The sequence below is a fragment of the Ovis aries genome, chromosome 9 (genome assembly GCF_016772045.2).
Source record: "Ovis aries strain OAR_USU_Benz2616 breed Rambouillet chromosome 9, ARS-UI_Ramb_v3.0, whole genome shotgun sequence".
Classification (NCBI taxonomy): domain Eukaryota; kingdom Metazoa; phylum Chordata; class Mammalia; order Artiodactyla; family Bovidae; genus Ovis; species Ovis aries.
This window is the reverse complement of record NC_056062.1, coordinates 77,122,465-77,146,011: the sequence shown is the minus strand read 5'-3', so window position 1 is coordinate 77,146,011 and position 23,547 is coordinate 77,122,465. Positions and strand designations below refer to the sequence as shown.

The window sequence follows — 23,547 nt, the reverse complement described above, 5'->3', positions numbered from 1 at the left end:
TGAGCTGTGGTGTTGGAGAAGACTCTTGAGAGTCCCTTGGACTAGGAGGAAATCCAACCAGTGCATCCTAAGGGAAATCAGTCCTGGGTGTTCATTGAAAGGACTGATGTTAAAGCTGAAACTCTAGTATTTCGGCCACCTGATGCGAAAAGCTAACTCATTTGAAAAAACCCTGATGTTGGGAAAGATTGAAGGCAGTTTGAGAAGGGGATGACAGAGGATGAGATGGTTGGATGGCATCACCGACTCAATGGACAATGGGAGTTGGTGATTGACAGGGAGGCTTGGAGTGCTGCAGTTCATGGGGTCGCAAAGAGTCGGACACAACTGAGCGACTGAACTGAACTGATCCTCAGTATTCTCTCTCTAGATCTTTTAAATCTAGTTTAGACTCATTGACCTAACTTTTTCATCTTTTCTCTCTTTTTTTTTTAATCTGTGAAAGATTTCACATTTACTTTCTAATCCATCTATATATTCTTGGATGGAATGTCTTTATGAAGATGATAGTGATGTTTTTAATTTGCCAACATAGTCTATTTACTTGCGAGTTGGTGTTTATCTTGTTTATTCAGCTTGATTGTTTCTGTACACAATTATGACCAGAAAAAACCATAAAGTGTGCGTGAAAAGAAATTTTCTGAGTACGTGTAATTGCAACTCCTGTTTAATTATCCTGTGTCTGAGTGAAGCTGGGTCTGCAAGGCCAATCAGTGGATGGCAAACCGGAGACTAGCCAGTCGTCACGCAGAGGCTCTCAACCCCGCCCGCGGCGGTCCGCCTCAAGCTCTGGGTCTGTGGAGGGGCGGTGTGGGCAGGGGCGGGGCGGAGCGGCGCGCCCCTCCCCGGGTGCCTGAGCGAGGCTGATACGGTGTGTGGCTGGGTCCTCTGCACGGCTTGGAGTCTGAACCAGGTGAGTATGTGCGCCCAGGAGTAAACTACATCTCCCCATCGCAATCCCTCCCTCCGGGGGGCGGGGTGAAAGATAGACTCTGAAGTAGGGAGGAAGCTCGGGATGAACAGCCTTCTCAGTCGGGGAAGAAATTGGGGCCTTTTGTTTCTCGGGGCTGAAGTTGGCGGGTGTTGGGGCAAGGTCTCCGGTGGCGGCCACTAGTGCTATTCCCCGGCCACAAAGCCGGGGAATAGAGAGAAATTATTCATAAGAGTCCTGAAGTGGCCCCTGACCGCTGCGGGTTGGCTGTAGAAGCTCCGGGATCGCGGGCAGGCCCTGAGCCCGCTGTCCTCTCTGGTCGCGCTGTACATAGAAACCGTTGCTACGGGCTGGAGGATGCCGTTTCCTTTCGGTCTCCGGCTGCAGGTGGCGCCCAGCCTTGTGGATGCTGGGGAGAACGTGCGAAGGTGGAAGTCAAAACAGTGTTTCCTGTTACTAGCGTATTGCAGTTTGCGCTGGAGGTATTAGTGACAAACTGATGAGTAAATGTGGGAAATGGATGTGAGTTAGGATGGTGGAGAAGTTAACCCCAACTAGGACCACAACTTTCCTAATCAGATACAAGTTGCAAGCAGATGTGGAAGAGTTCTAACAGGAGCAAGTAAAGTATAACTTGTTTTTTGGAGTTTGAGAGTTAACATTTATTGATCTTGAGAATGTGTCTCCTCCCCACCGCAGTCCTCCACATGGTAGTTTTCAAAAAAGATTCTCAGAAACGTTAAAACGGGGTTTATGTTGAAATTCTCTTAATTAGGTAAGCGGTGTCTTTATCATTTCTAACGTTTTTCACTATGTGTTATTCAAATCATAAAACCTCAGGGGTTTCAAGATTCCTTTAATTGAAGGTAATCTATTTTAATCCTGTTAGGTGCTTAAATCCTCCCATCAAATATCCTCCAGCTCTTGGGAAAAAAATGTCCTACAGACAATTCATTCTATTCTGGGCAGCATCAATAATTTTAAAGTTCTTCACTTGGTTTCTTGTAACTTCCACCATTAAGGCTACCCTTGTGATGGGAGACCATCCTACTGGGCCCTGCTAGTTATGGTGTGAAAGCCATATTCTCACTTCCTCGCTGGACCTCATTCAAAAGCTGACAAACTGTCATCTATATTCTGTACCCAAGTCAAAGCCAGCAGGAATATGGAGATGCTGACAGTGCATCCTTTTTCTGCAGGGGTCTGATGTATGATCAGATTCAGAGGGCAGGCATGCTGAAGGGAATATTCCTTATGGATTAGACTTATTGCTACTTGTTTTAAAATTTATCACCCAGTGTGTTTTAGTGCAGTGTTTAAAAAAAAAAAAAACTTTGACAATATAACTCATTATGTATACATTTTACTTTGCAACATTTATATACACATTTGTGTGTGCATTTATATATGCCTGTATTTATCATTTCTTTATATAGGCATGAAATAAAAGTTTCTGTGAAACAGTATTTAATGGTTAGTGTCAGGTAGTCTGATTTTATTCCTGATTGCAGCTGACTAAGTTGATTTCATGAGTTGCCACCTGTGATTTGAAAAGCACAATTAAGTATGACAGTTAAGTATGTGGGCTCTGTAGTGGCCTGAGGTTCAACTCTTCAGTTCACTACTTAATAGTTATATGACCATATGCAATTTATATACTTGAAACATCACCTTCTTCATCTGTAAAAAGGAAGTAATATCTTTCATGAAAGTGGTCTTGAGGACTGACATAATTCATGACATAGAAATTTAGCTTCATAAATGTTAACTGTTATTACTGCTCTCTGTTTAAAACATACTTGATACAGTAGTTGAAGGATTAAACAAAATAATAATATATGCAAAGTTCATTAAGAATTAATGTGTTTGTTGCTGTTATTGACACTATCATTAGCAGCATATCAGTAGAGTGAAGCTATCCAAGGCCATCATATTCCCAATTCAGTTGAATTTAGCAGGTATTTCTTAAGGGATATGAGACACTACTTACTATGTTAGTTCTGAAGCTCTGAGATGAGTTAGGTAAAATCTCTCACAATCTAGAAGAGAAGACAAAGAAATAGAATTTGGATATCTGCTATATGGTACGAGAGAGGTATGTGCAGAGTTCCTTTAGAACATATTAGGCCTGGCAGCTGTTCATTGATGGGAGTGGGCAACTGAGAATGTAAGGAGGCAGGGAATGTGGAAGAAGACGATGCAGAATTACAGAAAGGAGATTATTTATGTTTGTACGGAATCAAAAAAACAATTAGGATGTGAACAGCTAAAGTAGGAGATACCAAAATCAATGTTCAAAGATACCTTAAGAAAGCAGCTTGAGCACTAAAGAGGATCAGAATACGCACACTACACCCAAGTTGGCCACTTTGGCATAAGGATTATTTTGAGCAGAAGGCAAATAAGAGCAGACGCAGAAAAAACTTTCTGCCTTCTCCTTTTCTGCCTAACAGCAGGACATAAATTTCCCTTTATGAAGGTGTTCCCTCCTCTCCTCTCATCCCAAGGTGAGGAGTACAATCCTTATCACAGCAGATGGACAGTCAGCACTGAGGTGAGTCTGCAGAAACAACCCTCATTAAAATAACTCATCTTCCATTAGTTTTTCCATATATTTACTTTCTAGAAGCCAAAACCCTTTTTCCTTTGTCTAATCATTTCTACACAATTTATCACACTTTGTTAAAATGATACATAGGTTCCCAGAGGTAGCGGTTTCTTTGAGTTTTCACTTTTCTGTGAAGCCTCCAGGAGTATATAAAATAAACCTTTTCTCCTGTTGATATCTTTTGTCGGTATGAATTATTGGCCTCAGGTACTGAACCCAAATTGGTAGAAGAAAAAGATTTTTCCTCTACACACCAAATCTTGCTTTGTTATTACATTTCAATTTTGCTCAAGTGAGAATTAAGGAAGCTAATCTATGTGTGGTAGATAGTAATTTAGCCCCATGAATGCTAACTGCTCTTATAAGACAGAGTTTACAATGAGCTTCCTCCTTAGAAGAAATACTCCAGAGACTTCCCTGGCGATCCAATAGTTAAGACTTTGCAGGGGGGTGCCAGTATGATCCCTGATCAGGGAGCTAGGATCCCAGATGTCTTAAAACCAAAGAACCAAAACAGAAGCAGTCTTGTAACAAATTAAATGAAAAGCTTTTAAAATGGTTCACATTAAAAAAAAGAAATACTCCATCTCCTTTTCTGTAGAAATGAAAAATAAACATTGCAGAAGTACCTAGATGGTTACTACTATCCAAATTGAGTTTTACTATATAAGATTCATAACTGTTTTCCTACACTACATTTCAGCTATGGCCACCAAAGATTATCCATCATTGTGGGGCTTCGGGACAACAAAAACATTTAAAATTCCTGTTGAACATTTGGATTTCAAGTATATTGAAAAATGTTCAGATGTTAAACACTTGGAAAAAATTCTTTGTGTGCTCAGGTAAGCGTTAAAAAATCTTGTTTCAGTCTGCCAATTTTAATTATCTTGTTGACTTCTGAAATTCAAAGCCTCATTAGAAATTTTGGAGCAAAATTTCAAATATTGAGATTGTTGTTTTTGTCCATGTTAGGTGCCAAAACAGTGGTTTTAAATCTGTGGTTAGTTTGGAGGGTTCTGGCCCGATTTAATTCCAGCAAGAAAATGCAGGAGACACAGGTTCAATCGCTGGGTTGGGAAGATCCCCTAGAGAAGGAAATAGCAATCCACTCCAGTATTCTTCCCTGGAGAATCCTATGGACAGAGGAACCTAGCAGGCTACAGTTCATGGGGTCACAAAGTCAAACATGATTTAGTGACTGAACCACATTTTTCAGCACCAGACTTAGGTTAATCGGCATCCCAGGAGGAGAGCATTTTTCTTGCTTCCTTCCTCCCATTAAGGTAAAGCAGCTTTTAGGAGGCATCTGCTTCTGCTGATAAAGCGCTTTGGCACTGTCTCACTTCTAACCACCTGCCAACAAAGGTGAGTGACTCACTGGGAGCTGTCACATGGACGGTGGGGTGGGAGCAGGAAGTAGGACCAAAAGTCAGGGAATCAAGGCCTTTTCTGGGTAAGAGCCCTGTGGCCGTGATTGTCAAACTCATATTCACCAAATATGGCGGTTAAAAAATTGCTAATTTGAGGGCCCCATTCCTAGAGATTCTGCTTCAGGAAATTGGGAGCGGGGCCCAGGGACGTGTTTCCAACAACAGCCTGGAAGATCGACAGGCAGGTGGTCAAGGGGGCTCTGCAACAGACGCTGACCTGGGACTTCTCAGTGGTCCAGTGGTGTGCCTTTCAATACAGGGGATGCAAATGTGATCCCTGATCAGGGAACTGGGGTCTCACAGCCCTCGGAGCAACTAAGCCCTGATACTGCAACTAGAGAGAGTCTGTATATGACAATGAACGATCCCACATGCAACAAAGATCCCAAGGTGCTGCAACTGAGACCTGACGCAGCCAAATAAACAAATGTGCTCAGTCGCTCAGTTGTGTTCGACTCTTTGTGATGCCATGGACTATGGCCTGCCAGGCTCCTCTGTCCATGGAATTTTCGACGCAGCTTACCTGAAGCAGGTTGTTGCCATTTCCTTCTCCAGCGGATCTTCCCAACCCAAGGATCAAACCCGAGTCTCCTGCATTGACAGGCAGATTCTTTACCACTGAGTCACCTGGGAAGCCCAAGTAAATAAATACTTTTTTAAAAAGGGAAACTGACCTGTTGCATACCAACCTGTGCCACCTGTGTGGTGTTTCTCGAGGAATTTTCGTTTGAAGGGTTTTCTCATATTGCGGAAGCACTTGTGAGCATGAACTTCCCCTTTCCAGGACATCAATAGTATTCCTTTTACTCAGCAGTGATTCATTCTTTCCTCTGATGCACTTCTTTATCTCTATGTCCTTTCCTTTTTCTTTCACCTTTAGCCTCCTGCCCTTCCTAAGCAGTCCTGCTTGTCCCCAGCCAGAGTTGAGGTAATAGCCTCATCATATCATTGTTTTCTCTTTTGTTTTTCTCAACATATGAGAACATTTTCATTTGTATTTGATCAATGACTAATAAAGAAAACAAGAGTTTATGGGATGGAAGAATTTGAAAGAGAGAAAACAAGAGTTTATGGGATGAAAGAATTTGAAAGATTTTTTTAATTAATAGCCTTTTTAAGTGGTATGGACTTGGAATTATATTTTAAACTTTAATTTGAAAATGGGATTTATTTTTATTTCTCTAAAAATTTAAAAGTAAGTAGATTCACAAGAAACAGGGAAAAGATTGATTTTCCTTAAAAAAGTAAACAAGCAAAAAAGAACAGATGTCTCTAACTCTGTAAGGAAGGAATTCTGTTCCTTGAGTGATTGAATTTAGAGGTGTGTTGTTCTAAACTCTTCCTCTGCCATTATCTTCCTATCCCCCTAAGGGGGGATTGAGCTAGGATAGTAATTCCTCACTGGAAAGTAACTCCAAAGTCTCACTCTTTGCCGGTCTCTAATAATGAATTTCCATTTATAAGTTTAAAATTACCTTATGTACAAAATGAACATGTGAGTGTTGAAGAGGAGAGAAAATGTTATTTATTCAACTATTAAAGTGTGTGATGGAAATTGGTGTCTTTGGAGCTCCTGTTTCTCCCCTTCATTGCGACACTCCATAGATCAGATGAAAGTAGAGGTTGCTGAAATTGAGGAAGGTTCCGGGAAAGCAGCAGCCCAGCCTTCCTCCTTGTAGGGAGGCGGGTCATGAGATCTCCTTGGAACCCCTGGGCTCCATGGAACCCAGCTTGCAAACCACAGGTTTACGTGATCTCTAAATAAAGTGGTAACTCTAAAATTTCTGAATTTTTTAAAAGGTCTGGTGAGGAAGGATACTATCCTGAACTTACAGAATTTTGTGAAAAGCACCTTTCAGGCTTAGCTCCTGGAAGTAGAGCTTTGAGGAAAGATAAACCTGCGGCAACAGCATCCAGTTTTACAGCAGAAGAATGGGAAAAAATTGATGGTGACATAAAGGTATAGAGTAACATCACTTTTTTGGTGACATTGTCATGGGATATATATCTACTTGTCTGAAATCAGTAAAGGGAATTTTGTGGTAATTACTTACGTAGTATTGGTTGCTTCTTACATCCAGGAGACTATTGTGACTATGTTTTTGTAGATTTTTATATATATATGGAGGTATGGAGCATGCTCACGTACATGTATGTATTTTAAATGACTAAGTAATACCCCATCCTACGAAAGAAACATAATTCAGTCAGCATGTATGAATCATGCTATCCAAACATGTTTGTTCACAATTTTTTGTACATCCTGGTTATTTCCTAGGAATAAGTTATTAGAATTCAAGTGCCCTGATATGAAAGGATCTGAATGTATTTCTGTTAAAACATGCTTCTTTGTGTCTCAGAAAGTTGTACCTTTGTAGTCTCCCAACAGCAGTATGTAGGAATGCCCACTTCAGGTTACTCTTCCCTGGATACGATAATCATTTTTTGCATTTTAAAATCAAGTAAATGGTTTAAAAATGACAGTACATAATGTATTGTTTGTTTACCATAACATTAAAGTTTTAGAAGTCTGTCACTTGAATTTTTTATTTCGTTAATGACCTGCTTGTATCTTTACTGATTTCTTTTAATCAGCATTATTGTTATAGTTTACATTCAATAAAACTTAGCCATTTTATAAAACAAACGAATGTATACAACAAAACAGAAATAGGCTCACAGATACAGAGAACAAACTAGTGGTTACCAGTGGGGAGAGGAGAGGAAAGAGAGGCAGGATAGGAGTAAGGGATTAAGAGATACAAACTACTATGTATAAAATAAATAAACAGCAAGGATGAAATAGAGAAATAGAGTCATTACTTTATAACTTTAAATGGAATATAATCTACAAAAATATTTAACCACTATGTTGTACACCTGAAACTAACATTATATTGTAAATCAACTGTATTTCTATTTTTAAAAAGTTAGCTGTATTACGGTAATTTCACTGAGTTTTGACAAATCGTATACTATAGAATATTTCTATCACCCCTACAAGTTTCACTGTGCCCCTTTGCAGTCAGTGCTGACCATATACCCTGGTTCCTGGCAGCCACTGAACTGCTTTCTATCATTACAGATTTGCCTTTTCTTGCCTTTCATATAAATATAATTGTATAGTATATCTTCTTTCATATCTGTCTTCTTCCACTTAGCATGATGCTTCTGAGATTCATCTGTGTTGTTGAATGTGTCCATGGTTCATTCCTTTTAATTGCTGAGTAGTAGTGATTTGTATGGCTATCTTACAGTTTGTTTAACCATTTACTACTTGATGAACAAATGCCAGTTTTTTTTTCTTTCTTTTTTATTTATTTGGCTGTGTCGCATCTTCAGTCTTCATTGTGGTATGTGGAATCTAGTTCCATGACCAGGGATCGAATCTGGGCTCCCTGCATTGGGAACTACAAGTCTTAGCCACTGAACCACCAGGGAAGTCCCCCAGAGTATTTTCTAAAGTGGCAATCAATCCTGCCAATAATGGATAAAAGTTCCAGTTGCTCTACATCATGGTCCATAATTAGGGTTGTCAGTTTGGTTAATTTTAGCTCTTCTGTTGGGTGTATAATGGTATCTCATTGTGCTTTTTATTTGCATTTCTCTAATTGCTAATGATCAGATAGATTATATTCTTTGCAGCCAGATGGAGAAGCTCTATACAGTCAGCAAAAACAAGACCAGGAGCTGACTGTGGCTCAGATCATGAACTCCTTATTGCCAAATTCAGACTTAAATTGAAGAAAGTAGGGAAAACTGCTAGACCACTCAGGTATGACCTAAATCAAATCCCTTATGATTATACAGTGGAAGTGAGAAATAGATTTAAGGGTCTAGATCTGATAGACAGAGTGCCTGATGAACTATGGAATGAGGTTCATGACATTGTACAGGAGACAGGGATCAAGACCATCCCCATGGAAAAGAAATGCAAAAAAGCAAAATGGCTGCCTGGGGAGGCCTTGCAAATAGCTGTGAAAAGAAGAGAAGCGAAAAGCAAAGGAGAAAAGGAAAGATATAAGCATCTGAATGCAGAGTTCCAAAAGAATAGCAAGAAGAGATAAGAAAGCCTTCTTCAGTGATCAATGCAAAGGAATAGAGGAAAACAACAGAGTGGGAAAGACTAGAGATCTCTTCAAGAAAATTAGAGATACCAAGGGAACATTTCATGCAAAGATGGGCTCGATAAAGGACAGAAATGGGATAGACCTAACAAAAGCAGAAGATATTAAGAAGAGGTGGCAAGAATACACAGAAGAACTGTACAAAAAAGATCTTCACCACCCGGATAATCACGATGCTGTGATGACTCATCTAGAGCCAGACATCCTGGAATGTGAAGCCAAGTGGGCCTTAGAAAGCATCACTATGAACAAAGCTAGTGGAGGAGATGGTATTCCAGTTGAGCTATTTCAAATCCTGAAAGATGATGCTGTGAAAGTGCTGCACTCAATATGCCAGCAAATTTGGAAATCTCAGCAGTGGCCGCAGGACTGGAAAAGGTCAGTTTTCATTCCAATCCCAAAGAAAGGCAATGCCAAAGAATGCTCAAACTACCACACAATTGCATTCATCTCACACACTAGTAAAGTAATGCTCAAAATTCTCCAAGCCAGGCTTCAATAATATGTGAACTGTGAACTTCCTGATGTTCAAGCTGGTTTTAGAAAAGGCAGAGGAACCAGAGATCAAATTGCCAACATCTGCTGGATCATGGAAAAACCAAGAGAGTTCCAGAAAACCATCTATTTCTGCTTTCTTGACTATGCCAAAGCCTTTGACTGTGTGGATCACAATAAACTGTGAAAAATTCTGAAAGAGATGGGAATACCAGACCACCTGACCTGCCTCTTGAGAAATCTGTATTCAGGTCAGGAAGCAACAGTTAGAACTGGACATGGAACAACAGACTGGTTCCAAATAGGAAAAGGAGTGCATCAAGGCTGTATATTGTCACCCTGCTTATTTAACTTATATGCAGAGTATATCATGAGAAACGGACTGGAAGAAACACAAGCTGGAATTAAGATTGCCGGGAGAAATATCAATCACCTCAGATATGCAGATGACACCACCCTTATGGCAGAAAGTGAAGAGGAGCTAAAAAGCCTCTTGAAGAAAGTGAAAGAGGAGAGTGAAAAAGTTGGCTTAAAGCTCAACATTCAGAAAACAAAGATCATGGCATCTGGTCCCATCACTTCATGGGAAATAGATGGGGAAACAGTGGAAACAGTGTCAGACTTTATTTTTGGGGCTCCAAAATCACTGCAGATAGTGACTGCAGCCATGAAATTAAAAGACACTTACTCCTTGGAAGAAAAGTTATGACCAACTAGATAGTATGTTCAAAAGCAGAGACGTTACTTTGCTGACTAAGGTCTGTCTAGTCAAGGCTATGGTTTTTCCTGTGGTCATGTATGGATGTGAGAGTTGGACTGTGAAGAAGGCTGAGCACCCTTGAAGAATTGATGCATTTGAAGTGTGGTGTTGGAGAAGACTCTTGAGAGTCCCTTGGACTGCAAGGAGATCCAACCGGTCCATTCTGAAGGAGATCAGCCCTGGGATTTCTTTGGAAGGAATGATGCTAAAGCTGAAACTGCAGTACTTTGGCCACCTCATGCAAAGAGTTGACTCATTGGAAAAGGCTTTGATGCTGGGAGGGATTGGGGGCAGGAGGAGAAGGGGATGACAGAGGGTGAGATGGCTGGATGGCATCATGGACTCGATGGACGTGAGTCTGAGTGAACTCCGGGAGTTGGTGATGGACAGGGAGGCCTGGCGTGCTGGGATTCATGGGGTTGCAAAGAGTCGGACACGACTGAGCGACTGACCTGAACTGAATTACTAATGATGTTGAATGTCTTTTCATTTCCTTCTCATCCATATATCTTTTTTTGTCTTTAAATCCTTTGCCCATTAAAAAATTTAGATTGTTTATGTTCTTATTGAATTGTAAAATATGTATCTTCTGGGTATTTTACACATGAGGATGTATCTTTGCAAATATTTGCTGATATTGTATGGCTTGCCTTTTCATTTTTTTTTAAATAGCATCTTTGGAAGAGCAAAAATTTTTACTTTTGATGAAACCAATTTTTCTTATAGTTTGTGCTTTTGTGTCCTATTTAAGAAACCTTTGTCTCATTTAAGATCCCTAAATTTTCTCCTATGATTCGTCCAAAAAGTTTTATCATTTTAACTCTTAAATGTAGGTGTAAGATCAGTTTTATTTTTTGGACACACAGACAGATATATACAGACACCCAGTGCATATATTTGTATATACCAATATGGATATCGAAATGTCAAGCATCTAATGAATGATTATCTTTTCTTCATTGAACTTCTTGGTGCGAGTGTCAAAAATAGGTTGACTTTGTACATGTAGCTCTGTTTCTGTATTCTGTTCATCAATCTAAATATCTGTCTTTACACCAGTATTCCATTGTCTTGATAACAATGTCTTTTTAAACATTTTTAATTTTATATTGGAGTATACTCACATGCTTGCAGAAGGCAATGGCAACCCGCTCTAGTACTCTTGCCTGGCAAATCCCATGGACAGAGGAACCTAGTAGGCTGCAGTCCATGGGGTCGCTAGGAGTCAGACATGACTGAGCGACTTCACTTTCACTTTTCACTTTCAAGCATTGGAGAAGGAAATGGCAACCCACTCCAGTGTTCTTGCCTGGAGAACCGGGGAGCCTGGTAGGCTGCCATCTATGGGGCTGCCCACAGTTGGACACAACTTCTGCGACTTAGCAGCAGCAGCAGCAGCAGCAGCAGCGTACTCACATGCTAGCAAGATTATGCTCAAAATCCTTCAAGCTAGGCTTCAGCAGTACATGAGCCAGGAACTTCTAGATGTATAAGGTGGGTTTCAAAGAGGCAGAGGAACCAGAGGTCAAATTGCCAACATTCATTGGATCATGGAGAAAACAAGGGAATTCCAGAAAAACATCTACTTCTGCTTCATTGACTATCCTAACACCTTTGACTGTGTGGATCATAACAAACTGTGGAAAATTCTTAAAGAGAGGAGAGTACCAGACCACCTTACCTGTCTCCTGAGAAACCTGTATTCAGGTCAAGAAGCAACAGTTAGAACCAGAAATGGAACAACTGACTGGTTCAAAATTGAGAAAGGAGTACGACAAGACTGTATATTGTTACCCTGCTTATTTAACTTCTATGCAGAAGTTAAATTTCACATCATGTGAAATACTGGGCTGGGTGAATCACAAACTGGAATCAAGATTTCCAGGAGAAATACCAACAGCCTCAAATATGCAGATGACATCACTCTAATGGCAGAAAGTGAAGAGGAACTAAAAAGCTTCTTGATGAAGATAAAAGAGGAGAGTGAAAAACCTGACTTGAAACACAGTATTAAAAAACTAAGATCATGGCATCCAGTCCCATCACTTCATGGCATATAGAAGGGGGAAAAGTGGAAGAAGCAATGACAGATTTTATATTCTTGGACTCCAAAATCCCTGTTAATGGCGACTGCAGCCATGCAATTAAAAGATGCTTGCTCCTTGGAAGAAAAGCTATGACAAACCTAGACATATATTAAAAAGCAGAGACATCATGTTGCTGACAAAGGTCTGTAAAGTCAAAGCTATGTCTTTTCCAGTAGTCATGCTGGGATGTGAATCAGACCATAAAGAAGGTTGAGTGCCAAAGAACTAATGCTTCTGAATTGTTTTGCTAGAGAAGACTCTTCAGAGTCCCTTGGAGTGCAAGGAGATTGAATTAGTCAATCCTAAAGGAAATCAACCCTGAATACTCATTGGAAGGACTGGTGCTGAAGCTCCAATAGCTTGGTCATCTGATGCAAAGAACCAACTTAGTGGAAAAGGCTCTGATTCTGGGAAAAATTGAAGGCAAAAGGAGAAGGGAGAGGCAGAAGATAAGATGGTTAGATAGCATCACCAACTCCATGGACATGAATTTGAGCAAACTCCCAGAGATAGCAGAGGACAGAGGAGCCTGACATGCTACAGTCCATGGGGTCGCAAACAGTCAAATATGACTTAGTGACTGAACAGCAACAAAATAGTTGATTTACAATAGTTGTGTTGTGTTAGTTTCACATGTACAGCAAGGTGATTCAGTTATGCACTTACATATATCTATTCTTTTTCAGATTCCTTTCTCATATCAGGTAGTGCAAGTCCTCCAACTTTGTTCTTTGTTTTCAAAGTTGTTTTGGCTGTTCCAGGTCCTTTGCTTGCCAATTTCTACAAAACAGAAATTGTATTTGTGTTGGGGTTGTTTTGAATTTGTTGATCAGTTTTGGAAGAATTGATATTTTGATAATATTGAGATTTCTGATTGATGAACATGTATTTTTCTGTTCATATAAGCTTTATTTAATTTTTTGAAGCAGTGTTTGTAGTTTTCAGTGTATATATACTTCTTATATATTTTTAATGAAATTTATTCCTAAGTATCTCTTTTATACTATTATAAAAGTTGATTCTTTAATTTAATTTGCTCATTCCAAGTCAACTTCAATTATGAAATTTTATTTCTTTATTTTTATTGTGGAAAAATACACATCATATGGAGTTTATCATCTTTATCATTTTCAAGTATACAGTTCATTAGTGTTAAGTATATTCATATTATTATGCAACCAATCTCAAGGACTTTTTCATCTTCCAAAACTGAAACTCCATACCATTTAACAATAACTCTCCAATCCTACCCCCACCACCAGCCCCTGGCAACCATCATTCTACCTTTTTTTTTTTTCTGATCTGTTTACATTCTTTTTATTTTTTATTTGTTTATTTTTTATTGAGGATGATTTACAGTGTAGGGTTACTTTCAGGTGTACAGCATAGTGATTCAGTTATACATACATATATGTTGGTATCTTATTTTTTTCATATCCTTTTCCCATATAGGTTATTGTGAAGTATTGAGTATAGTTTCTTCACTTTGATTTATCTCTAGGTCCATCCATGTTACTACAAATGGCATTATTCCATTCTTTTTTATGACTGAGTAACATTTCATTGAATAAATATACCACATCCTCTTTATCCATTCATCTGTTGGCAAACATTTAGGTTTCTTCCATTTCTTGCCTATTGTAAGTAGTATTGCAATGAATATTGGGGTGCATGTATATTTTCTTTTCTCTGAATCTATGCCCGGCAGTGGGATTGCAGGATCATATGTTAACTCTATTTTTAGTTTGTTAAGGAACCTCCATACCATTCTCCATAGTGGCTGCACCAGTTTGCATTTCCGCTAATAGTATAGGAGAGTTCCTTTTTCTACACACACTCTCCAGCATTTATTGTTCGTAGACTTTTTGATGATGGCCATTCTGACAGTATGAGGTGATACCTCATTGGGGTATTGATTTGCATTTCTCTAATAATGAGTGATGTTGAGCATCTTTTCTTGTGCCTTTTGGCCATCTGTGTATCTTCTTTGGAGAAATGTCTATTTAGATCTGCCTGTTTTTTTGATTGGGTTCTTTGGAGTTTTTTAATATTGAGTTATATGTACCATTTCTATATTTTGGAGTTTAATCCCTTGTCAGCTGCACCATTTGCACATATTTTCTCCCATTCTGTAGACTGGTTTTTCATTTTCTTTATGGTTTCCTTTGCTATAAAAAAGCTTTTATGTTTAATTAGGCCCCATTTGTTTATTTTTGCTTTTATTTCCATGACTCTAAGAGATGGATATTGCCGCAATTTATATCAAAGAATGTTCTGCCGGTGTTTTCCTCTAGCAGTGTTTTGGTATCCAGTCTTACATGTAGGTCTTGAATCCATTTTGAATTTATTTTTGTGCATGGTGTTAGAGAATATTCTAATTTCCTTTTTTTTACATGTAGCTGTCCAGTTTTCCAGCACTATTATTAGAGAAACTGTCTTTTTGCCCTTCTATGTTCTTGCCTCCTTTGTTATAGATTAATTGACCACAGGCCTGTGGATAACTTTGAGGTTCTTTATCCAGTTCTATTGATCTGTATTTATGGTTTTTGTGCCAGTACCATACTCTTTTGATTATTGTAGCTTTGTAGTATAGTCTGAAGTCAGGAAGCCTGAATACTGGAGCTCTATTTTTCTTTCTCAAGCTTGCTTTGGCACTTCAGGGTCTTTTGTGTTTCCAAAAATTTAAAAATTTTCGTTCTAGTTCTGTGAAAAATGCTATTGGTAATTTAGTGGAGGTTGCATTGGATCTGTAAATTGCCTTTGGCAGGGAATTTATTTTATCAAAACTGCAAAGTTATTGGTATAAATTTGTCTAAAATATCTTTTTTTTAAATATCTGTAGGACTGTTAGAGATGAGCTTTTTTTATGCCTGCTAATTTGTATTTTTTCCTTTCACTTTCTTTTGACTAGTCTTGTTATGTTTGTCAATTGTTTAATTGTTTCCAAAAAAACCAAGATTTGGATGTTGATTTTATTTTTCTATTTTATGTTTTATGGATTTCTACTCTTATTTTTTAATGATTTTTATTTCCTCCTACTCTCTTTGGCTTTAATGTGTTTTCTATTAGTTTTTTAAGGTAGAAGCTTAATTATTAATAATTGATCTTGAACCTTTCTTCTTGTTTAAAGTTGCAAAATTTCCTCTAATACTTTATCTGCATGGTATAAATTATTATATATCGTGTTTTCATTATCTCTTAGTTCAAATTATTTTCCATCTGATTTCCTTTTTAACTCATGAACTCCTTATAAGTGAATTCAAATTCCAATTTCTTGGGGATGGTCTAAATACTTATTATTACTGAATTCTAGTTTAGGTCTCTTGTGGTCAGATTCCATACTTTGTATAATTTCAACCCTATGAGATTTATTGTGACTTTTTTTGGCCTATGCTCCATGTGCTCTTGAAAATAGCATAGAAGTCTATATTGATTAGGCCAAGTTGGTTAATGTTGCTCAACTCTACTCTAATGTTACTGATTTTTTGTCCACTATTTTCCTGTGTCCATATTCTTAATCAAATAGATTCATTTTGGATACTGAGTATTTTATTTTTGGAATTTCCATTAATTCTTTTTTAAAGTTTTCAGTCTTCTCCTGAATTTCTCAACTGTTTCTGCCTGTTGTTCACTCTTCTCATATATTTATTGCAGCTGTTTTTAAGTCTCTGTTTGTTATTTCCAACATCCATTCACTCTCTGTGTCTGCTTCTGTTGGCTATGGGTAGTCTTTCGCTGATTCTTTGTCTTTATTGTCATTTTTTATATTTTATGCTGTCCATTGTATATAAAGGACTTCCCTGGTGGCTCAGATGGTAAAAAAATCTGCCTGCAATGCAGGAGACCCAGGTTTGATCCCTAAGTCACAAAGATTCCCTGGAGAAGGGAATGACTACCTTCTCCAGTGTTCTTGCCTGAAGAATCCCATGGCGAGAGGAGCCTGGAGGGCTACAGTTGCAATCCACGGAGCTGCAAAGAGTCGGACACAACTGAGCAACTAAACACAGCACAATACATTGTGTATAAGAAAATCAGAAGTAATTAATATTTACCAGTAGAAAGGAGCATGTCCTTTCTGTCAAACTGCTAAAGTTGGAAAATGTGGTCAATCTAATCTGTATGTTAATTTGCACCTGATTTGCTTGGGTGTTTGAGATAAAGACATAGGTTCTACTGTGAAGGAACTTACAGTGTGGTAAGAGAGACAAATAGTAAATAGAGGATTTTAAATATTCATGCTAAACACTTTTCTCCCAACCAGGAAGTTCAGAGAAGGCTCACTGGAAGGGAGATGAATATGATCTTACAAGATAAATAAAGTAGAAAGGGCAGAAATGAGTATACTGACCAATACTGAACTGTACACTTAAGATTAGTTAAGATGATACATTTTATGTTATTGTGTATTTCCCTACAATTGCAAAACACAGAGTAAGAAGGGCATTTCAGATAGAGAGAATGTCATGATCAAATTGTCACCTAAAAATTGACCCATAGTATGATGATATATAGTCTTTTCTAATGTCTGGTTAATTATGTAAAGCTGTATATTTACCTTCTTTTTTGCCTCTCTTCTTCTCAGAGTTGGGTATCAGAAATTAAAAAAGAAGATGATAAAATACACTTTCATGAAACTGAAACATTTCCAGCAGTGGAAGATAATTTGCCCCCAGTTCGTGGTTCAAACAGCCATCTTCATGTTGCCAAGGTATACCTTTTTGGTGTGGGGGGTCGGTGGTAGGGGAGGAAGTTGTTGTTTATTAAGAACATTAGCTTGGTTTAATCATTGTAGCCAAAGCGTGGTGTCCTCTGGGCAGCTGGAGCGTTTTTTCATGGTGATCCTGTGTTTTCACCTTGTTGAGTAAGCCTCCCCTGGAGATCAAAACGAAACAATATTTTCCTTTGAAGAACTTGCATCTTGGGTTTACTGCTTCCCTTATTTTTGTTTTTGACTGTTCTGTCTCTTCTACTCTGACAAGTTTTGATGAGTACTTAAGATCCAATTGAGTATGTAAACGTTTCAGGGAATAATTTTATGTATCCAGTAGAGGTACAGTGGGAATAGTTTGCATAATTAAATATGGATTTAAAGCATTAAACAGATGGATTAATCTGTTTAATTAATCCATTAAATCCATGGATTTCAAGCAGTTATAGATGGCATTTCTCTGTTTAGTGCATCCCCCTCCCCAACCCCCAGCCCCTCATGGTTATTTCTCTGAGGCTGGTCTCTATTTTGCCATGCAGGTCTCTCCTTTCTAACGCATGGTTTCCATAGAGAAGGGGCCTGTTGGAGTTCCAGGTTCACTTAACCTCCAGTTAAAACTGAGTTTCTTTGTGTCTCCTTGACCCTGATATTACAGATTCCAGCCTGTCTCCAGGGGATTTTGGCTTGAATCATACATTGCATTGCCTCTGCCCTCCTTTTTTCCCTGCTTTTTTTCCCTTTTATTCTTATCTCTAGGAGGATGGTTACCTAACTGTCTTCATTTTGGGTTGGGTCATTTTTGTTTTTCTCGTTTCTTCTTTGACCTCTCAGTTTCATTTGAAAACTATCCATAGCCCTTCATCACTCTGCTTCTTGGTAATTTACCTTCCTGGATCTTTTTACTCCTCACTAGAAATTACGCAGGTAACTGAGGTACACAGTAAATAAGTATGGTAAGGATAACACTATCTGTAATCAATGAATTTGTATTTATTGAACCCTCATTATGTGCTAAGTCTATATCCTGAAACTATAACAATGAATAATATTTCCTCTGTGTCCTTACTGTAGTCCAGTAGGAGTAGACAGACTAATGTAGTTCTCAAAGTATGGTCCATGGATGCTGGTTATCCCTGAAATCCTTCTAGGGGATCCATAAAGTCAATATTATTTTTAAAACTCTTTTATAAAATAACGCTTTGTCTCTTTCACTTCGTTGGCTTTTGCACTAAGGGTAAAACTGCTGGTTGCTGTTTAGACGATTAAGTCATGTCCAGCTCTTTGTGACGTCATGGACTGTAGCCACCAGGCTCCCCTGTCCATGGGATTTCCCAGATAAAAATAATGGAGTGGGTTTCCATTTCCTTCTCCAGGGGATCTTCCTGACCCAGGAATCAAATTCACTTCTGCATTCGCAGGCAGATTCTTTACCCCGGAACCACCAGGGATGCCCCAAACTGCTGGTGCCTTACCGTGAATTAAGGCAGTGGCACTAATTGAACTAGCGGTCATTGTTTTCTCCACTGCTATGCACTCATAGTAAGAAATTCCTATTTAACTTAAAAATGTCTTTGATGAAACAACAAAAAAATGTATTTTTGTTAAATATGATACCTTGAAGACATATCTTTTTAATATTCTGTGCGACAAAATGCAGACTTCACAGAAGGCACTTCACTGTGAAATGAAATATGATGATCATCATAAGAAAACCCACTTGTGTGACTGACTGTCAGCTAAATTAGCAACTTTTTCCTGGAACAACTTTTACTTGAACAGATGACTGACAGACCAGCTGTAGTTATTCAGAGTTCAGTTTTTGGTAGACATTCTCATATAAATGAATGAAATAGTCTGTCACTTCAAGGAAAACAATGAATGGTATTAGCTGCCAGTGGTAAAATCTGAGCTTTCAGGTGGAATTCACAGTACTTCATATTCTTAGGGGGCTCTCAGATAGATGCTTGTGACCAGAAAAAAAAAAAAATTTCCCCTTAGGGGAGACACTTAATGACTTTTATGATGAGCTCTGTGAGTAGTTTTAACTTTTTTTTAAAAAATTGAGCTACAGTTGATGTATGGTATTATACAAGTTATAGGTCTTATAGTAATTCACAATTTTTAAAGGTTTACTCCATTTATAGTTAATATAATATATTGGCTATATTCCCTGTATTTTACAGTATATCCTTGTACCTTATTTATTTTGTACATAATAGTTTGTACCTCCTAATTCCCACTTTCTCCCTCTTCCCTACTGGTAACCACCAGGTTTCTATGTCTGTGAGTCTGTTTCCTGTTTGTTATATTTATTAGTTTGTTTTATTTTTTGGATTCCACATACAACTGGTACCATATAATATTTGTCTTTCTCTGCCTGACTTATTTCCCTTAGCATAATAGCCTTCAAGTTCATCCATGTTGTTGCGCATGGCAAAACTTCATTCTTTTTATGGCTTAGTAGTATTCCATTGTATGTATATGCCACTTCTTCTTGATTCATTCATCTGTTGATGGACACTTAGGTTGCTTCCAGATCTTGGTAATTGTAAATAATGCTGCTGTGAACATTGCGGTGCATTTATCTTTTCAAATTAGTGTTTTATTAGGTTGGTGCAAAGGTAATTGCAGTTTTGTGTTGTTGAACTTTGCTGTTTGATATTGGAATACATTCTTAAATGTGGTTATATTATACATCATTTTAATTTGAATTTCTTGCTTTATGTTTTTTTGCTAATGACTTATTTTTGTTGTGTGAGATCCCATGGACTGCAACATGCCAGGTTCCTTGTCCCTCACCATCTCCCAGAATTTGCCCAAGTTCATGGCTATGGAGTCAGTGATGCCATCCAACCATCTCATCTTCTGTCACCCTCTTCTCCTTCTGCCTTCAGTCTTTCCCAGCATCAGAGTCTTTTCCAGTGAGTCTGCTCTTTGCATCAGGTGGCCAACGTATTGGAGCTTCAGCTTCAGTATCAGTCCTTCCAATGAGTATTCACGATTGATTTCCTTTAAGTTTGACTGGTTTGATCTCCTTGCTGTCCAAGAGACGCTGAAGAGTCTTCTCCAGCACCACAGTTCGAAAGCATCAATTCTTCAGTGTTCTGCTTTTGTCACGATCCAGCTCTCATATACATACATGACTAATGGAAAGACCATAGCCTTGAATATATGGACCTTTGTTGGCAAAGTGATATCTTTGCTTTTTAATACAATATCTAGGTTTGTCATAGCTTTCCTGCCAAGAAGCAATCATTTTCTAATTTCATGGCTGCAGTTATTTGCTGTTTATATTACTCAGTTAGTAAAGAATCCACCTGCAATGCAGGAGACCGTGGTTCGATTCCTGAGTCTGGAAGATCCGCTGAAGAAGGAATCAGGTATCTACTCTAATATTCTTGGGCTTCCCTCATGGCTCAACTGGTAAAGAAGAAGACTGCAATATGGGAGACCTGGGTTCGAGCCCTTTGTTGGGAAGATCCTCTGGAGAAGGGAATGGCTACCCACTCCAGTATTCTGGCCTGGAGAATTCCATGGACTGTGTAGTCCATAGGGTTGCAAAGAGTAGGACACAACTGAGGAACTTTCACTTTTTCATAGAAAGGATGTTAGACAAAGAGCAAATTCAAGTGACTTTTTCATTCAAGTTCAAAATGGTTGTTAAGCAGCGGAGACATCTGGCAACATTAGCAATGCACTTGGCCCAGGAACTGCTAATGAATGTACAGTGCAGTGGTGGTTCAAGAATTTTTGTAAAGGAAAGGAGAGCCTTAAAGATGAGGAGCATAGTGGCCAGCTACTGGAAGACCAATGAGAGAAATCTTTGAAACTGATCCTCTTAAAACTACATGAAGAACTCAACGTCTACCATTCTACCGTCGTTTGGCATTTAAAGCAAATTGGAAAGGTAAAAAGCTCAGTAAGTAGGTGCCTCATGAGCTGACCACAAATCAAAAAAATTCTTCTTTTGAAGTGTTGTCTTCGCTTATTCTACCCAACCACAATGAGCCATTTCTTGATCAAACTGAGGTGTGCAATGAAAATTGGATTTTATATGACAACTGGAGATGACCAGCTCAATGGTTGGGCTGAGAAGAAGCTCCAAAGAACTACCCAAAGTCAAACTTCCACCAAAAATAGGTCATGGTCACTGGTGGTCTGCTGCCTGTCTGATCCACTACAGCTTTCTGAATCCCAGCAAAATCATTACATGTGAGAAGGATATGTTCAGCCTATCTATGAGATGTACCAAAAACTACAACACTTGCAGCTGGCATTGGTTAACAGCAAGGGCCCAGTTCTTCTCCATGACAACCGGTGCTTCAGAAGTTGAATGAAGCATCCACCGTATTCACCTGACCTCTTGCCAACTGATTACTATTCCTTCAAGCATCTAGACACTTTTTGCAGGGAAAACACTTCTACTACCAGCAGGGTGCAGAAAATGCTTTCCAAGAGTTTATCAAATCCTGAAGCACAGATTTTTATGCTACAAGAATAAACAAACATTTCTTATTGGCAAAAGTGTGTTGATTGTAACACTTCCTATTTTGATTAATAAAGATGTGTTTGAACCTAGTTATAATGATTTAAGATTCACAATTCAAAACCACAATTACTTTTGTACCAACCTAATATTTGGTATATACCCTGGAGTGGAACTGCTGGATCATATGGTAGTTCTGTTTTTAGTTTTTTGAGAACCTGCCATACTGTTTTGCACAGTGGATGCATCAATTTATGTTCTTATCAACAGTGTACAAGAGTGGTCTTCTCTCCACATCCTTTCCAACATTTGTTGTTTCTGGTCTTTTTGCTGATAGCCATTCTGACAGGTGTGAGGTGATATCTTATGGTTTTAGTTTGCATTTCCCTGATGATTAATGATGTTGAAAATCTTTTCATGTGCCTGTTGGTGATCACTATGAAAATTTTAACAGATATGATTTTTAATTGTATAATTAAATATGGGAATATTTGGAAGACCTGTGTTAACCCCTAATGACCAGTGTATAATATTACAGAATTGTGCTTGTATATCCATTCAGATGATTTCAAATGATGATTTTTAAGAAACTATTTTTAAGCGGTTGTTTGCTTTCCTCCCATTCTCTTCTGGTGCTTGCAGTGGGCATGCGACCTGGGTTGAGCCACTTAATGACACGAAGCTAGGGATTGGTCATTGATGGGCCCATAATGCAAACTAGCTAGTCAGAGCCCTTCCCTGGGATTTCTCTAACTAAAGATGGGGAGAAGAGTCAGTCTCCTTTTCCCTTCTGATTGGGAAGCCGGTGGGGTTATAATCCCAGACTGAGTACAGCCACATTTCCTGCTGCATAGAGAAAGCAAGCAATCAGGCAGAGAGAAGCAGAGACTTCTAGGGAAGAGAAGACAGGTGGAGAGAGGAAGAGCTATAGAGAGAGGGTATATGAATCCTTCATCCAGCAATATCCCAGCCCTTTCATCCATTTGGTTACATAAACCAGTAAATTATTCTTTTTAAACAAAATTAGTCCAACTTGGGTATCTGTCATTGCAAGCAAAACAGCTCTAATACAGCAAAGTAGCTATTTCTTCAATGCCTAGGTTTTAAAAGAATGAATGAAAAAAAAAAGAATGAATGATAGTTTCCTATTTTTTCATTATAAGAAAATCAATAATAATCACATTTCACACATGTAAGTTTTAAAGTTTTACATATGTACCTAAAGTCCTATTAATCACTCTCATTAATCTGCTGTGTATTATTATGTTAATAATTATAATACTGAAGCTGTGCTAACTTCAAGGGTAACTTATTCTTATCCATTCAATTCATGTATCTTAAGCTAATACTTCTCTTTTATAGGCAAATATGCTAATCTTATATTAAATATTTCATAAAATATAATTTTATTCTTTTAGGAAAAGAATTCTAAAAGTAGACCAGCTAAAAAGAAAATTCCGAGAGATTATGCAGAGTGGGATAAGTATGTTTTATATTTCTTTATATAAAATTGTCAGTAAAAATTCACTGTCATAAAATACTGTAATAACTCCTTTATTATTTTAAATCTGAACATATCAAATGTAAGTTACGTCAGTAGAGTACTAAGAGTATTTGGATTAAACACTCTTGATTTTGTTTTTTCATTAAATAAAAAACTATGGCATCCTTTTATGAGTAACCAAAAATAACTAATGTAATATTTACCCATCCAAAATAACAAATTTGTAAATTAAAAGAAATTAGTCACTACTGTAATAACAAAGTTCTGCACATTTAGGTCTGATTAATATTTAAGTCCTCGCTAAGTTCTGTGTTTTTTAGGAAAAAATACAGGTGATTTCTAATACAAACCTACCATATATTTTTGAAATATTATTTCTAAAGGCACAATGATAGGGATACAAGAGTA

General features: G+C 38.2%; 1 protein-coding gene across 3 annotated transcripts in view; it reads left to right on the top strand.

Annotated features, from left to right (window-relative positions):
• The first annotated feature begins 847 nt into the window (after positions 1-847).
• SPAG1 (sperm associated antigen 1) overlaps positions 848-23,547 on the top strand; it is an 82,400-nt gene continuing 59,700 nt past the window's right edge. For 2 of the 3 annotated variants that reach the window (XM_060393896.1, XM_027973177.2), the window contains exons 1-5: positions 848-913; positions 4,243-4,384; positions 6,773-6,932; positions 17,024-17,149; positions 23,054-23,118. In XM_060393896.1, the coding sequence (XP_060249879.1) occupies positions 4,245-4,384; positions 6,773-6,932; positions 17,024-17,149; positions 23,054-23,118 (491 nt within the window). In that variant the 5' untranslated portion in view covers positions 848-913; positions 4,243-4,244. Of the gene's footprint in view, positions 3,486-4,242; positions 4,385-6,772; positions 6,933-17,023; positions 17,150-23,053; positions 23,119-23,547 lie in introns of all 3 variants that reach the window. The other variant, XM_042254438.1, reaches the window with a different exon arrangement.